Source organism: Triturus cristatus, chromosome 11 (assembly GCF_964204655.1).
Source record: "Triturus cristatus chromosome 11, aTriCri1.1, whole genome shotgun sequence".
Lineage (NCBI taxonomy): Eukaryota > Metazoa > Chordata > Amphibia > Caudata > Salamandridae > Triturus > Triturus cristatus.
The window spans coordinates 112,419,030-112,436,391 of NC_140594.1; the positions used below are offsets into that span (position 1 = coordinate 112,419,030).

The 17,362-nt window shown below is 43.5% G+C and overlaps 1 protein-coding gene across 9 annotated transcripts in view; it reads right to left on the reverse strand.

Moving 5' to 3' along the window:
- Window positions 1–17,362, reverse strand: part of LOC146783444 (coiled-coil domain-containing protein 74B-like) — a 353,886-nt gene that overhangs the window by 281,283 nt on the left and 55,241 nt on the right. For 2 of the 9 annotated variants that reach the window (XM_085633248.1, XM_085633241.1), the window contains exons 1-2: window positions 16,988–17,206; window positions 13,667–14,208 (exon numbers count right to left, since the gene is read on the reverse strand). In XM_085633248.1, coding sequence (XP_085489374.1) covers window positions 13,667–13,931 — 265 coding nt within the window. In that variant the 5' untranslated portion in view covers window positions 13,932–14,208; window positions 16,988–17,206. Of the gene's footprint in view, window positions 1–13,666; window positions 14,209–16,199; window positions 16,224–16,717; window positions 16,788–16,964; window positions 17,207–17,242; window positions 17,267–17,362 lie in introns of those variants that run through there. The other 7 variants (XM_085633247.1, XM_085633239.1, XM_085633242.1 and 4 more) reach the window with 5 other exon arrangements.

The following is a 17,362-nucleotide window of genomic DNA, read 5'->3' on the forward strand; positions in this document are numbered from 1 at the left end:
TGTCCCAATCTATGAGTGACATTAACATGAATTGTGTCTAAAATGTCGTTCCCCACCTAACAACTGGTTCCAGGATATAACAATGTTTGGAGTTTTTAAGTTAATCGCGCTGAATGAAACCCAACACGCACGCAAAAGACTACCTGAATTCATTGCATTGTCAAAAAATGCCAGTTTGTACTAATGTCTGGCTCCAGAACATTATTTGCATGTCTTCTTAATAACCTTGCATCTTGTAACTATTCTCTAATAATATAGCCATTGTCATGAAAGCGCTTTTGTCTTTGGTCTTATGAGGCAATGTTGTAAACACAAATAATATAGGCACTGTCATGAAAGCTCTTTTATTATTATTTTTTGGTTCCATGAGCTAATGTTGTAATCACAAACATTTCTCTGCTGTTTTTAAATGCTCCAGGCAAGTTTTATTTCACTCAGAGTTATTCCCTTGCAACAACATCATCGCAGTTATCTGTTATCGGCAGACTGTTCTGAAAGGCTGCAGGCAGGGTAACGAGTCATTCTTGACTCCTTCTCGCCGCTAATTGACTCTGGTATGTACGTGCCTGACGTGCACGTCGACTCCAGTTAAGACCGACACTTAACACCATCTCGGTGTTAGCTGTCAGACGCATCAAGGCAACCACCAGGTATGTTCTCCGGGATTTCCCTGCAGATGATTTATCCCGCAGGCGTGAATGTTTTGTTTCAGGAAGCGGCCCCTTTCAACTTTAGACGCGCGCTGGGAACTTTTGACAAGCGACCACGTAGAATGGAGAGCGTTCACAACACAACTTAATTGTGTCCCTAAACTTTACTGTTAATTGAGCCCAAGACAGCTACCGCGTTAACACAGCGCCAGATTAGTTCATCATCACACACTTGTAGAACCGAATAGACAACGGGGGTTTTTTGTTTTGCATTTCACATTACCCGGCAAAGTGATCAATGGCTCGACCGCATGCAGCATTTTTTCACACTTAGAATGCCGCACATTACCGAGTTTAAAGAATTAGACTGCCACATATTTTTACAGTTCATTGAGCTTCAGACAGCTAACGCGTAAGCACAGCATAGGACCAGCTTTTCATCGTGCAACCCATTACGTGCATTTTCTACAACTGAATAGACGTCAGTGTTGCTGCCTTGTATCTTCATGCTACCCTGACCAGTAATTCTTGGCTTGATTTAATCAGCCTTGGTTTTAAATGCCGACAATAGAATGCACCTCCATAAAGTTTTATAAACAGTTAACCCTTGTGTCAACTACACAACCGGCTAGGCAAGGCTTCACTCTTATTTTTCAGCCTTAGGTTACTAATCAACCTTTGCCCACCTATTACGGATATCTTCGCTACCTTTGACCACAGGTTAATAACATACCTTGGCTTACTGACCACGAATACCTGTTCAAACCGTGAGTACGTTTTTGGCCAACTTCTGCTCCGGTTTTTACCTCCTCACAGCTACCAATTACTGATCCTAGCGTATCTTTTATGTCTCCTTTCTTTTCTCCCCCCCCTTTAGGAGCCTTCAAGGCTCACACCTTATCATCCCAGCCTGAAGTCTCTCTCGCTTTTACTGGTAAATTATATTCCAATTAACTTGTTTGTTCGATACATTCTTTTAGAGACACACCTGACTAATTACATACCATTATCCATAGGTGCCACCTCCCCCTTCCTTGGTCCTGATGAAGACCCCACTTTCAAGGCGTAAAGTCTGCTGGCTCTCATAGGGGTCGAAACGTCGACATTGTTTCTTTCTTTGCTTTGTGTCAAACTTAGATGACAAAGAATATATATCTGCATCTTTCTGTTATGATTTCTCGCTTTTGTGTTTGCCAGAAAACTGGCAGGATAGGTCGTCATCACTGATTGTTGATGTACATATATGCACTACCTTCCCTCTGCACATCACCTGCACATATCCCTATCGTGCACCTGTCACTTCACATTGTGTGCACCTGTTTCTTATAAATTTATGAATGTTATATTCATTATAGGCTATAGTTTTGATTTATTGTCAATCCATGTGATCTTCATTAAATCACAATCATTTGTTGAATGAGCTATTTGGTGTTGTCTAACTTTGTCTACTTTAGATCATGTGCTGTTCCTTGATGTAGTGTTAATACTTTCCACTGTGACTTTTTCTTGTGTACCACAATTTACCCAGGTCCACTGGTCTATCGGGTTACCCCACTGATACATAACTAAGCAAATGGATAGAGCATGCATAGAAAAAAAGGATGGACCTATCCCTAATGCAGGGTGAGAATATTGACATGTAATCACAAACATAATTGTCCAGTTATGTCCAATACAGCCATGTCCAATACAGCCAACACAGGTTACGTCTTGAATAAGAGTTCCTCAGGGCTGTACAAAAGGAGTATAGAAAATGCACAAAGATATTAAAAAATTAAGAATAAATCAGTTATAGACAATGCACAATTTTTCTTTCTAGTGCAATTCTAAAAACTAGGGAAGATGTTCAGGTATTTTGTGCACCAAGTCACACACAATCAAGTGCTAAAGAGACCAAACCACCAAATATGAACATAGTGAAGGGACAAACAATCAATATTTCAGAAATAACCATAAGAATGAAAATTAGGTAATAGTGATCTTTAGGGTGGATGATGTGAATAAAGAAGGCATAATACCGGTAAAGAAGAAAAGAACAGAAAGGTCACCCTCAAAAAAGTGAAATGTATAATCCAAATATAGTGTTGCCACAGGGATGCAAAGATAAAAATTGTAAGTAGCGAGCAATTTTACCAAACAAATGCGTAACGTAAGAGTCTATGGACAAAAAGTGTAGTAGTCCGGTAAAATGATGAGATTGGTTTTGCAGAAGAAGTTATAGAGAGAGTTTTTATTACCAAATGGTCTCAGTAGGAAAACGTAGAAACAAATCCAACGTAGCTAGATAAAACATTTGTGAAGACTGTTTTGCCCATAGACTATTACGTTACGCATTAGTTTGGTAAAATTGCTCACTACTAAAAACTGTGCATTGTCTATAATTGATTTATTATTAATTCATGAATATCTTTGTACATTTTCTATACTCCATTTTTACAGCTCTAAAGAAGTCTTATTCAAGACGAAGCACGTGTTGGCTTCATTGGACATGGCTTTATTGGACATACCGGGACAATTATGTTTGTAATAACATGTTGATATTAACACCCTGCATTCGGGATGGATCCATTCTTATTGTCTATTGGATCATTACACGTGTTCTATCCATTTTCTCGTCCTATTTGATATCTTTGTATTACATACTTGGTACAAAAACCTCATTTGGTATGTTTTATATGCATGAAAATGCTGGTAACAAATTAGTCTTTCTTACCATCAAATTAGGTTTTGACTGGATTTACTAAAATGTGGTTTGTTCTCCAGACATTTATCGAATATAGCCTCAGTCTCTTCTCTGGCAGTGTATCTGGGTGCACCTTTTACCAGCCACAATTGTGGGAAGGTCTTTCGTGCTGGACGTCTTCTTCCACTGTTGCTAACCTTTGTAATAGTTGTAACGATTCTTTCTAATTAAATCAAGGCTGCTTAGAAAAGTTAGCATCTACTACGTAGAATCTTTTTCCTGTTGGAAACGTTTTCTGCAGAACTAAAAGGTTGTGTGAAGCACAGGTATGGTGCATTAGGAGCACATTTGTTTTGTAAACACTTACACCCATTAGCTGGACCCAGGCTAAACAAAATTAGGTAGAAAAGTATTATGGTAGTTACCTGCCACTGTGTAAACTGTAAAACAAACTAGCACACTTATTGGGTGATATCATCAGTGATGTCAACAATAATTTCATTTAAAAAGTCATCGGTGATGTCATAAATGATGTCATGAATGATGTCATATGTGAGGTCATACGCAGTGCATGTTAGGGGCACAAGTTATAGTCTGCGCTGCTAATTATAACTGGTAAATTTCTATGTTTTTATTTTTTTAGTTCAAAACTTTAATGTTGTCAGTGAGAAATTCACCTAACTATAATGTTACTTTTTTCAGTGAATATATATATATATTCACTGAAAAAACCATAGGTTTCAGGGGTGTTATAGTTAGCTGGACTTTTCACTTGTACAAAACCATTGAAATTCCCCCGTTATAGTTAGTTCAGCTAACTATAACTCGCGCGCCCGCAATGCACTGCTGATGACGTCACATATTACATCACTCATGACATGGTCAGTGACATCACTCATGACATCACTGATGACATCTCAAATGACATCACTGATGACATCACTGATGACATCATCCAGTGAATGTGTGTGTTTCTGAAAATTAAATATGTTTTATATATGTATATCTCAAGGTCGATGGAAGAATAAATGGGTATATAAGTGTCTAAATGGATGATTTGTTTTTGAAAAATTGATTGTGTAACTGACTGATTAAGTGTTTCATAGTGAATACATGGCTTAGTGAGTAATGTTTAAATATGTAAATATCTGTATCAGTCTCTCACTTTGTGTATAAGTGGCTGCATGGGTTGGTGAGTAGCTACATGGGTGTTTATATAGGTTATTAGTTGGTTTTATGAGTATCAGTCTGAGTGTCTGCATGGTTCGGTGGGGGTATTACGTAGTGCATAGGTGCATGAATGAATGACTCACTCTTTGTATGTGTTGAAGACAGCATGTGTGCAGGACTCTATGGGTGGATGAGTGAGTGTATGGGTGTGTTAGTGAGTGAATGACTGTCTCAATAGTGTCTTTATGAGTAACTACATATGTTTTAAACTAGTATATGTGACTATTGGTGTATATAAGCGAGTATATGTGACAGTGAGAGATTGAAAGAGTTCCTATATGAATAAGTATATGTTTCTATAAGTGATTGTTTAAAAGACTAAGTATGTGTAAGTTTCCGTAGAAGTAAGTGTGGTGGTGTGTGTATAACTGTATATGCAAGTAAATGTATGTTTGATTCTTTATTAGCATGAGTGACTATGTGTGTGAGTACCTCTATGGATGAGTGGCATTGTGTAACAGGATGTATAGGTGTATGAGTGCATATGATGAGTGAGTACATGTATGAGTGACTGTATAGGACTGTTGGTGAATGAGTGGATGTGTATGTGGATCTTAGAATTACTGTATAGGTTGTTGTAACTGGTATTGGTATGTCCATTGTTTTTAAAATTTTAATTTCTATTTTTGAATGTGTGTATCAAAGGTTATATTAGGGGAAGAGGAGGTCTGCCACTCTATCACAAGGATGATGTCATCAGTGATGTCATCAGTGATGTCATTTGAGATGTCATCAGTGATGTCATGAGTGATGTCACTGACCATGTCATGAGTGATGTAATATGTGACGTCATCAGCAGTGCATTGCGGGCGCGCGAGTTATAGTTAGCTGAACTAACTATAACGGGGGAATTTCAATGGTTTTGTACAAGTGAAAAGTCCAGCTAACTAAACACCCCTGAAACCTATGGTTTTTTCAGTGAATTTCTGAGGTTTTTTAAATGCTAATTCCTAACTATAACGTGCCTGAAACCTATGGTTTTTTCTGTGAATTTCAAAGGTTTTTTAAATGCTAATTTCTAACTATGCCTACAGAGATAGGACATGTGAAGAAAGAAGAAAAAATGCACAGAAAGAAACAAAAGAAGTGCAGAAAGAAGCAACAGAAGTCCTCAAATACGAAGATAAGTGCAGGAAGAAGGATAACGTGCAGAAAGAACAAAAAGAAGAGCAGAAAGAAGCCTTGTTGCAAAATCATCCTGTACCCTCAACTTTTTCAGACGGATACTGGTGGTAACTGAGTCTGACTAACCAGTCCTAGAGCCAGTGCTATGTTAAAAGACACTTAGAATACAGTGAAAACACCTACATACACTAGGGAACATTATGCGTTGGGGTCCCCCTGTGATTAGCATGACCTCCTCTGTAAGCCCCTAGTGTATAATAGGGCATGGGGATTAAAACTACCTCTTAAAACAGGCCACAGGGCGTTTTTGCACACGTTAACTCAGGCCTCGTCCCCTCCCTTCACCACTGTGTAAACACGCCCTGTGTCCATTTTTAGTTGGGAGATTAAGTTCATTTGAATCCTGAGGGTCCCTAGGGTCCAACTAGCCCACTAGGTACCTCCAGTAAGTGCCACAGAGCTGCGTTGCAGAGAGGTGTAAAAAGTGGCACGGCCTGGACCACCTCTCTGCAATGCAGCTCAGTGGCGCTTACTGGAAGCACTTGGTGGGCTAGTTAGCCCCCAGGGGCCCTCAGTATTGAAGGGAAATTATATCCCCAATTTAAAACGTGCCATAGTGCGTGTTTGCACACGTCACCTCAGGCCCCGTCCCCTCCCTTCACCACTGTGTAAACGCGCCCTGTGGCTGTTCTAAGTTGAGAGATTAAGTCCCCCTGAATCCTAAGGGTCCCTAGGGTCAAACTAGACCACTAGGTACCTCCAGTAAGCGCCACAGAGCTGCGTTGCAGAGAGGTGTAAAAAGGGGCTTGGCCTCAGAACACCTGGCTGCAGCGCAGCTCCCTGGCGCATACTGGAGATGCCTGTTGGGGGCGCATTTGCAGAGTGCTGCACGGAGGGGGCATGGCCTCCGGCACGATGCCAGTCTTTTATTTATTTTAGTTTTTTAAGAAGGGGGGTTGTTTGGTTCCCCTTCTTATTCTAATTTATTGGCCCTGATGACCCCATCCCCCAGGGCCAGTCTCCTAATTATATTTTTTTGACCTCAATCCCCAGGGCCGGCCACTGTTTTTTATTATTTTAAAAAAATATATATATATAGACACACCTAGGACATGCTGGACAAACCGTACGTACCTATCACCATGACGATTTGCGTGATATTCATTAAAAGGCGACTATGCATGCAATGAATCCACGTGGAATGTATTTACACCACTAGTGAAGCTCTGACATGTCTGATGCCCTACCGTGCCTAATCCTGGTAGACACCCTTGTCGTTTATTTATACAAACATGGGTAGCTATTGACGGGCACATTTAATACACATGCACACCAAGCCATTCAAAGGGGATTCGACAAAAATTCGACCAAAACTATGCAAGAAACCCCCCTCACGGTTAATAAAACACACATCCACTGCCGGATGTGTAATACTTTTTATTTTACTCTCTGGAAAGGGGACGAACATCACTTGAGAGTCACAGCGTGCTCCTGACAGAGCCCAATGCTGTGTTACACCCACCATTGCCTGCCGAGTGCCACACACCTCTGTGTTGTATTCCACTAGCTAGTGCATATGCTATGACACTCTCTAGCCCATGTGCACTGTAACACCACCCCGTGAATATGTCATGCCACACTTGTCTTCGCACGGGTTATATTGCCCCATCTAACGTGCCTTTCTCGATGCCTATGTTATAACGCACAGTGCTATGCCATACATATTACAATCTGGGATCCATATCTTTGTCACAGTGCATATGCAACGTTACACTCCCCAGCACATATTTTATATTACAACTTTAGAGACTAGTTAGGTTACACAACACTGCCCTGTGCATATTACACTCCAAGGCGCATATCGCATAGCACGCGCTAGTGCCTGTGCTATCTCGCGCTCTCCCATGAATCTGTCATTGCGCACAATGTATTGCATATTATATTTCACGCCCGGTTCATCTTATATCACACTTTTTGGTGCATAGTTTATACCATACACTATATCTAGTTTTCATTTTCAATCGTGCTCTCAGGACTATGTTCTATATAACACTGTGTTCACCTACCCTTTTCACGGGCATTACATTTTGCGATAGGGGGTGGAGGGTCAGGGGGTGTTTCTGCCAAGTGAGCCCGGAGTCACAGTCACAAACGTCCTCTTCTTCCTGAATAAAAGTGAGATTATGCTGCATACTTGTTCATATTTTAAGTAGTTCGCACAGACACAATGTTTTAAAAACAATAAAGTTCCTAATACCCGCCTTCTCTGAACAGTTAGCTTGCTGCCCCATCCCCCTCCTCCCTATCCTCTGTTGTGTGAATCCATGGACTAGCCTCCTCCCTCCTGCAATGCATGGTCTGATGTGCTGCCACTGCCCTCAATTTAGTATGATGTACCAGTCCACTCCTCCTGCCCTCCATTGCCCAATTCTATGCCCCATCATTGACCTCCTGCTTAAACTCTGTGCTTAGCTTGCTGCCCCTATTCTCCTTCCCCCTGCCCTCCGATGTCTTTGTGCATGCCCCTGCTCCATCCTTTTTGCCCACCATGTCCCATGGACCTGCCACTCCTATCTACTCTGAGTGTTCTGTTGAGCTGCCACTCCCCTCCCACCTGCCTAGCATTGTCAGATGACTGTAACCTGTCCCTGCCACCTCCACCCTGCCTGTCCACATGCCATGCCCCTATCATCTTCCTCCTGTCCTACATGGTCCATTGTACTGCCACACCCTTCTGCCCTCCCTGGTCTGTTGTGCTGCAACTGCTCCTCCTGCCTGCCCCGTGTGGTCTGTTGTGAGGTCCCTTCCCCTGAACTTTCTTGTCTGTGCACAGGTCCTGACCCTTCCTTCTATCCTCCATCGTCCTTTGTGCATGCCCCTCCACCCTCCTTCTTGCCCATCATAGCCATTGTGCTGCCACTAACCCTCCCACTTGCCATGCATGGTCTTCTGTGCTGCCATGGCCCCTCCCACCTTCCCTGTGTGGTCAGTTAGCTGCCCCTGACCCCCTCCCACCTTCCCTCCATGGTCTGTGTGTATGCCATCACAGTCTCACTGTTGCTCTTCATGGTGTGTCTTGCTTCTAGTGCCCATCCTGCCTGACCTCCATGGCTATCTTGCTGCTCCTGCCCTGCCCCCTTGCCCCCAGCCCTACTCCCTCCCTCCTGGCTTGTCTGTTCCATTGTAATGCCCCTGATCCGTCCCTCCTGCCCTTTATGGTCTGTTATACTGCAGCTTTCTCTCCTGTCTGTCCATTATGGTCAGCTAGCTACCATTGCCTTTTGCCCCTCTGTTCTCTGTTGTCCATGTGCATGGTCCTGTCCCCTCCCTCTTGCTTTCTATGGATTGTTGTGCTGCACTCCCGTCCTGCATGCCCTGTGTGGTGTATTGTGCTGCTGCAAACCCTGATGCCTGCCCTGCAGGGTCAGTTTGGTGCACCTCTCCATGTCCCTCCTGTCCTCTGTTATCCAAGTCCATGTCCCTATCCCATTTCCTTCCATGATCCAATGTACCATACTTGCGAACATTTTGAACTTGGTAAGAGCGAGATTTTGAAAAAAAACTGGGGTATTGATTTTCCCCTTTGAGTTACATTGAAAAAGAGGATATTGTAGACAGGAGACAGATCAAATAAAGCCCATTTGAGCTTAAAAACATTGGACGTTTCCTGGCTGAATCGGGTCTGTTGGCATGTATGGTTGTACTACCATTGCCTCTTCCTTCTGCCCACAATGGTCTATTACATTGCCACAGCCTTGAAGGAGGGTAGATTTTGTATCACAGGGGGCCCCTGGCCCGTTCTGTCCACACCTGAAGTATGAGACCCTTGTCCTTGCCCTGCCAGCTGCATTTGTAGGCCGTATTAAATTGACCAGCGGGTCCTGTGTTGCTATATAATTATCCTGAGACATCCTTACCACTCAGCCAGCATAAAACCCCTGTGTAGGCCCTTCTGTTCAATATGTAGGCCTCTTTGTTAAATTGACCATAGCTCTGCAATTTTAGTGTATAGCAGTCTGAAGGCAGGTCTGCGAGGCCTTCTGATCCAAACTAGTAGCCCCCACCCTACCCGAGTGCTCCGTGCTCGGTATCAAAGTTCAACATCCCCCTGAAGCTGTCGACATACAGTAGGCTGCATCCTGGACTGGTACTTGCTTCCTGGGCAGGTTTCCCGCTTTTAAGGAAGTGGCAACCGCAGAGCGTCAAGTTAGGAGAACTGAGGAGATTTTATACATGAATATATTGAATTCCCGTACAATACCCATTATTTTCTGCTTGCTCTATGGAACTTACGATAAGCGATTGGCCTGAGAGACTGACCTTTTCACCCAGTCCATTGTCAGCATTAAGTGGGTAAATGACGAAATGTCTGGTAAAATCTGCAGACGAAGCTTTTGGGTAGCATACGTAGGTAGATGTAGCGTGCAAAGGAGCCCACAAAATGATATAAAAAGGGAGCACCCACAGATATCGACGGACTACCTCGCCGTCTGTATGTAGGTTAACAGGCAGTGCAGGTTTTCCCCAAGAGCTGGGAGCTCTTGTCTTCCTTTGCTTAAAATGTCTTGCTCTGCTTTGCTTGAAGTATCTTATTCTATTTTACCTATATGAAAGGTCATGTTATGTTTAACCATTGTTCTCTTTACTTTTGCATTTAAAAGATTTTGTATTGTAATTGCAGGAATGCTTGCTCTAAGAGTAAACGTGAGTGTTCCTAGGTAACATTTTCCTTGGTGTAACTTGTTTCTCATGATGCATTTATAGATGTGTTTTCTCTCTCTCTCTGTCAGTACATTAATTGAGACACAGAGAATATTATGACAGCTGTATGATTATCTGGATTCTGTATTTTGTACTTTATGTCTCTATTCTGCGGTTTCCTTGAAGTTGCATCTTCTCATTAAACTGCCATTGTATTCTGCCTCCAATTCCATGTCTCATATGTCTGTTTTCTTCATTTTTGGAGCAAGCGTTCCTAGGCACCCCGGCTCAAATTAAGGTGCCCCTTTTGTCCCTGACTCACTCTCCTGCTCAGTTCTGTGGTGGCTCCCGGGGATCTGGGGACCACCCCTAGCTTCCTTGACCCGTAATAGATCTTCCCTCCAACAGCCTCTCTTGCAAGTCCTGTATTGTTGGTTTGTTGCCCCTGCCCCCCTTTCCACTGCCCTCCATAGTCTGTTGTGCTTCCACGGCCCTTCCTGCCTGCTCAGTGTGGTTAAATTGTTGCCTTTGCACCCTCCTACCTGCCTTCAATTTTCAGAGTCCGTGCCCCTGGCCTCTGCCTCTCAACAGTATCCTAATGAACAACTAGATTGCTAACATTCTATATTTATTACAAAAGTGTGGAACGCCTGACATCATCTTGATGTAATCAAAACTGTAATACCTAGAGCATTTCCTTTAGAAATTACATATATGAGAGGGTCTTATTGGCATCAAAATTATGGTTAGTGCTCTAAAAGACTAAAATAAGGACATATTTTCTGAGTTTTCAAATAGCGACAAAGCACTTTTAAATTATTTGTTATCTTTATGTTTTTTTATCCAGTTGACCACTTGATTAAATGTTGCACTTAGGGGAGAGGATGTGGTGTTACTTCCAGAACTGCAGACTTTGCAACTGGGGAACCAGGTTGAAGTTTCTGCTTCAGCTCGACATTCTGTGATTCTGGTCAAATCACTTAGTCTCCCCATGTCTACAACCAAAATGAATTTGTTCTTGTGTGATGTAACCAATGCTCATGTAAAGCACTCCAATACCTGACAAGTCTGCACTATATAACACTGCAAAAACACAAAATAATAAGTGTTTTGCACACTTCTGTCATTGGGCTATATTTGGGCTACATCTGGGTGATTTTGGGCTACATTTGGGCTCTTTTGTCTCCGGTGGCCATCTTGGGAGATTTATTTGTTATGAAGTTTCCTAATTTCCTCATGTACTGCAGTCTCCTCAGTAGGAAATGCTTTCAGTTTTTTACTTTGATTCCATCATGAAGGTATTCAGATATGTCACACATTTGCCATAAATTCTGAATGTTAGCACTCTAGTTGCTCATTAGATCACTGTAGTAAAACTACTGCACCATGGAAGTCTGCTCCTGGTATTAAAAGTGCATGTTTCAGTCTGCATGTCAGAAGTTTTTAATGAAATAGAAGAGGATTTGAGAAGTCACTCAAAATGTGCCCTCATTTTCTTTCTTCAGCATTAATCATAATTTCTATGGCAAAATGAACCTCCTCATTGTGTTCCTTTTTAAATTAAATGTTTTAAGTGTTACCAGTTTATTCCAATCAAGATGGCTTCAGGTGTGCCTTACTTTTGTCATAATGAAGACAGTAAGCGCTCTAGTTGTTTTTAAGAACATTCTGGGACATTCTGTCATTGGGCTATACTTGGGCTACATCTGGGTGATATTTGGGCTACATTTGGGCTCTTTTGTCTCTGGTGGCCATCTTGGGAGACTTATTTGTTATGAAGTTTCCTAATTTCCTCATTTACTGCAGTCTCCTCAGTAGGAAATACTTTCAGTTTTTTACTTTGATTCCATCAAGAAGGCATTCAGATGTGTCACACATTTGCCATAAATTCAGAATGTTAGCACTCTTTTTGCTCATTAGATCACTGTAGTAAAGCTACTGCTCACCAGGGAAAACTGCTGCTGGTATTGAAAGTGCATGTTTCGGTCTGCATGTCAGAATTTTTTAATGAAATAGAAGAGGATTTGAGAAGTCACTCAAAATGTGCCCTAATTTTTCTTTCTGCAGCACTAATCATACTTTTTATGGAAAAATGAACCCCCTCATTTTGTTCCTTTTTAAATTAAATGTTTTAAGAGTTACCACTTTAATCCAAGCAAGATGGCTTAAGGTGTGCCATACGTTTATCATAAGTAGGACTGTTAGCGCTCTAGTAGTTCTTTGGAACACTCTGGGAAGCTGCAGTAGAACACAAAGGAATCAACTGACAGTCTCTGCCCTTGTTGGATGTACATGTTTTACTGAGAATGTCAGACTTCATTCTCACATGACTGAGAAAGATAATGTGAATTTACAGAAAATAAGCTCTCAGTTTAGCCTATAGATCACCTTCCAAACCTCTGTGGTAAAAGCATGAGAAAATATTTTTCTCTCAATCATGATATCCCAGCAGAAGGCTTTTTCACATGGTGAAATCACCTTAGAACATACCACAATTCCTAAAATGAGTATGGTACCATCAACAAATGATTTATAATGTAACTAAAGTCTTAAAACCTTCTATTAACTGCAATGCTTTTTAATGAGGTGCTATCATGTATATTGGTCCCAAGATGGCTGCCAACACTTCTTGGATGAAGTGCTGACAGCCAATCAGATCTCAGGATGAGATGTGTGGTTAGGCTCCGCCCACATATATATATGCTTTTAAATGCTATTTTCTCAGGAAATACTGAACAGATTTACACCAGACCTGCAAAAGGCACTTCCTTGACCTTATGGCTACCTCTCTGCCAAATTTCAAGTAATTCTGTTCAGCCGTTCGGGCTGTAGCTGTGTCTAAAGGTCCTATGGAAAAATGCATGGGGAAAACGTGTTTTGGGACCTCCCTTTTTTCTCGGCTCCTGCTTGACGAATCCCCCCGAGACTTTCAGGGTACGACGACCGGCGCCAAAGTTATTCCAAATAGAATGTTGCGGATTTCCTATGGAAACAGGGTCCTAACTATATCTACCTACTGGCGACCGCCAGTAGGTAATATATAGATATATATATATCACCCTTTACTTCCTTTTGATTGCTCAACCTCAGCATGGACATTTTGCAATATTTACGCTTTAACCTGTTTACTTGAGTGAAGTTCGATTGTGTACCCATTTGGGTCTGGTTTGGACTATACAAAACCGCAAATAAATAAATAAATAGGGATGTAATGATCATAAGTACTATGATGTAAACTGTGTTAACAGGTGGGTTAAGCACACTTTCCACAACTCACCTCTGTTCTCCCTTCGCAGCTGTTCGATTTCTTGGTGCAGTTTCCCTAGCGTGTCAGTATGCTGCTGCTGCAGGAACTGAAATCTCTTCTCCAAGATGCCCATCTTCTTGTTGGTGTCCCCATCACTGGTCGACAACACCTGATCCCAAGGTGGCAGCAGTACCCGCTGTGGCTGAGACGAACCAGAGTGGGGGACACTGTCCAATCTCAGCACTCGTGGCCACTGGGGCTGACTGCCCAAAGGAGGGAGGCTGGCACTGCACATCCCTGGGTCTCCAGTGTATGTAAACGTCTGCGGAAAAGGATCAGTGGCAACCTTCCTTAGTGGCACCAATTTGTAACACCCACATCAACTAACGAGAAGCACTCAAAAAATATATGTGCTTGCTTTAACTACCAGATTCCCACATTTTACACCAAACCAGGGCACGCCAACTTTCGATGGAACCTCCTCCTTGACCAACAGCAGTGCAGCAAATATTCAGTGTATTGAAGTCATTAATTATTGATTCTTCTGAGCTGCTGGATAATCTATCAATGTCCTGTAAAGAGAGATGGAGAAGTATGTTGGAAGGGTGTGCTCAAAAAAACTGCAGAGAGAAAAATAATGAAAAAGCAGTATAAGCAGGTACTGTATGGCCAGAAACAGTGGGTCTTGTGGTCCTATGCATTTATCCCTCCACTGGCCCTGTGGTACTAAGTAATGAGCCTTCTGTCAGTGAAGTTGTACAAAGCAGTGAACCCTGTGCCTTTGCTGTGGTTCTAAGCAGTGTTTATTGTGGTCATGCGCAATATGTTCGGTTAAGTGGTCACAAGCAGTGTTCCTTTGCATGTGTTCTGAACATATGCAGCGATCCCTGTGCAGGAATTGGAGTTATAAGCAATGCGTCCTGTGAAGGTGCTGAGATCGTAAGCATTGGCCCATGTGTAGGTGTGGTGCTCATAAGCAATGAGCCACAAGGAGGTGTCTTTATAAACACTGAAGCTTATGAAGTGGCTGAATACCTGTGCAAGGAGGGATGCATAATTTCAGAAAAAAAAGGTTTTCATAGGTGCTGCTGTAAATTTTTTTTAAAAATCAATGGGGGACTGTGCTAGTGCTGTGAAGCATGTACTGCTATTTATTTAGCCCACTTCACATAATTATGCACATCTTCCAGATGTAATTTGAACATTAATAACAGTGTGCATAGAAAAACTGGAAATTATTAGTTACGTCAAGCCCAGGTGTTCCACAAACAAGGAGACCAACAGGTGTAGCAGGCTCAGAAATAATGAACATCAACACACACAAGGTGATGGGATGAATGCTTGCAATTTGTCTAACCACTGGCAATCACTTAGGGTAGCATTCCAACCCATCGTTATTTATTTCACCATGCCACCTCAGATTAGACCCAGCCATCTGCAAACCCGCCTTGGTCCTGCTTCAGTAGGTACAGTCCAGGCTCTACTCCCAAGACAGACACTCTCAGAACACAAGCAACCCAAGACGAGCATGTCCAGGCGTGGATCCTGTGCAGCTGATGAGCCCGGGTCAGAGCGACACGGCCTTGGGTTGGGTGTGTTCCGGGTCAGGGAGAACATCTGCTTAAAATGTGCTGTTGGCACTCTGTTGATAACGATGGCATTGCCGGTTGTGCATCCTTCCTGGAGATTTTCTGCCCAAGCTAAGACATTGTGAAATGCACGAAGCAAGACACTCACATCAGGCCGCCTTTGCTTTCATACCACAAGTCATTTAAGAAATGGCTCTGTTACAAAAATCTATAACTTTGTCAAAACACATTTGCTCTGGCTATGGCCTTACGTGCGGGAAGAGATCATAGCCTCGCTAGACGTCGGAAGGGCCCTAGTCAATCGCTACTCATTCTTCTCAGCATCTCTTCTATACATCTTCCTCCTTCGCTTATCTCTCTTCCTACAGTCCTCCTGCCAGTCTCCCCTGCTCATTCTGCCTTTCTTCTCTCAGCATCCCATGCCGCTCTCTCTCTATTCACCTTGTCGCTTCTCACAAACTCACTCTTCGTACTCTACCTGTCTCTAATTTCAGCCTCTCTTACTAAACTCACCCTGCTCAGCCTGCATCTCTTCTCTCAGCAACTCGTGCCAGCTACTCAGCCTACCTTTCTCCTTCCACACTCTCCTGCAGGTCTCTCCTCTCAGCATCTCCTTTCCGGTCTCTATCTACTCAGCCTGCCTGTCTCCTCTTAGCATCTCCTGGACGGTCTATCCCCACTCAAACTGTTTGATCTCGTCAACGGTCTTGCCAGTTCCACTCTCCTCAGCATAGATCGCTTCTCTCAGCATCTCCGTGCTCGACCTCTAACCTTTCAGACACTCCTGTCAGCCTCTCCCTAATAAGTCAATCTCTCTCCTCTCAGTATTTGCTGTCAGTCTCTCTCTACTCACTCAGACTCTCTTCTCACAAACTCCGTATTCAACCAAACACTTTCCTGCTCTGACAGTCTCTGGCTACTCAACTTGTCTCTCTCCTCTCAAACTCCCTCCCCTGACAGTCTTTTTCTCTTACCAGCATCTCCTGCCGGTCTGGGTCGAATAACCTTGCCTCTCTCCTGCTAACTTCTCTGCAACTTTCTTCCCAGTTTTACCCCACTCCGCAAGTCTCTCTTCTGTCCCTTCTCTAAACTCTTTGCCACTTTCTTGCCAGTATGCCCTTCTCCACTTGTCCCCCTTCGGTCATCTTCTGCCTACTCGACCTCGCTCACCTCTCGAGCTCTCCTATCAGTCAGTCCGTAGTAACCCAATACCTCCCCTGAAAATCTCCCGCGTCCTGTCCTTCTCAGCCCGTCTCTAACCTGTCGACATCTACTGACAGCCCCCTTCACAGCCTTTCTCTTCTCAAATCTCAAACTCGCAAGTCAGGCTATCTCCCTCTCCCCCGCCTCTCTTACCTCGGATGGCCCTTGCCTTTAGTGAGCCTGTCTCTCTTCTCTAGGCACCTCCTGCCAGCCTCTCACTACTCGGCCGGTTCCCCCTTCCCTGTCTCTTTCCTACCGCCCCCTACTCAGTAGGTCCATCTCGCCTCACCCTCTCTCTTGAGGGTCTCCATCACTCTCTCCCCCAAGGCCTCTGTTGTGGGTTTCTTCTTACGCTTCACTCCCTGTTCTTCTTTCATTCACCAGCCTCCTTCGCCCGCCCGTGTCTCGTGCCCTTTTTGTAACTCTTTCCCTCGGCTATGTCTTTCTCTTTTCTCAGTCTCTTTCCCTGCTCGTGTCTCACTATTTTTCGGTCTTTGCTTCCCCTTTTCCGTGCCCCCCTCCCTTTTATCCGCTACCTGCGCCAGTCTCTCTGCCGAACCTTTCTTTGTGGCTGTCCGTTGCCATGGCAGCCCGGTGCGGCCACCGCACACAAGAGGCGGGGAGAGTCAAAGCTTACACCCCGGACCCTCTCCCCTACACCGGCCCATCATGGTCCGAAGAGGATTCCACTCCACCGCGCGTACAACCTGGTTGGTAAACGCACTTCTATCCACAACAATGGTACAGTCCGGTCTGTAACCAGGAAGCGAGACACGGCTCTGCGCGGAGCGCAATGCGCATGCGTATACCCAACTAAGTTTGTCGCGGCGCCAACTTTCAGGGTGGTGAAAACTTCAGTTGGGGCGAGGAGGCTGCTCTCAAACATCCATACCCAGTGCTTTACGTGGATGAAAACACTGGGAGGTCTCTCAAA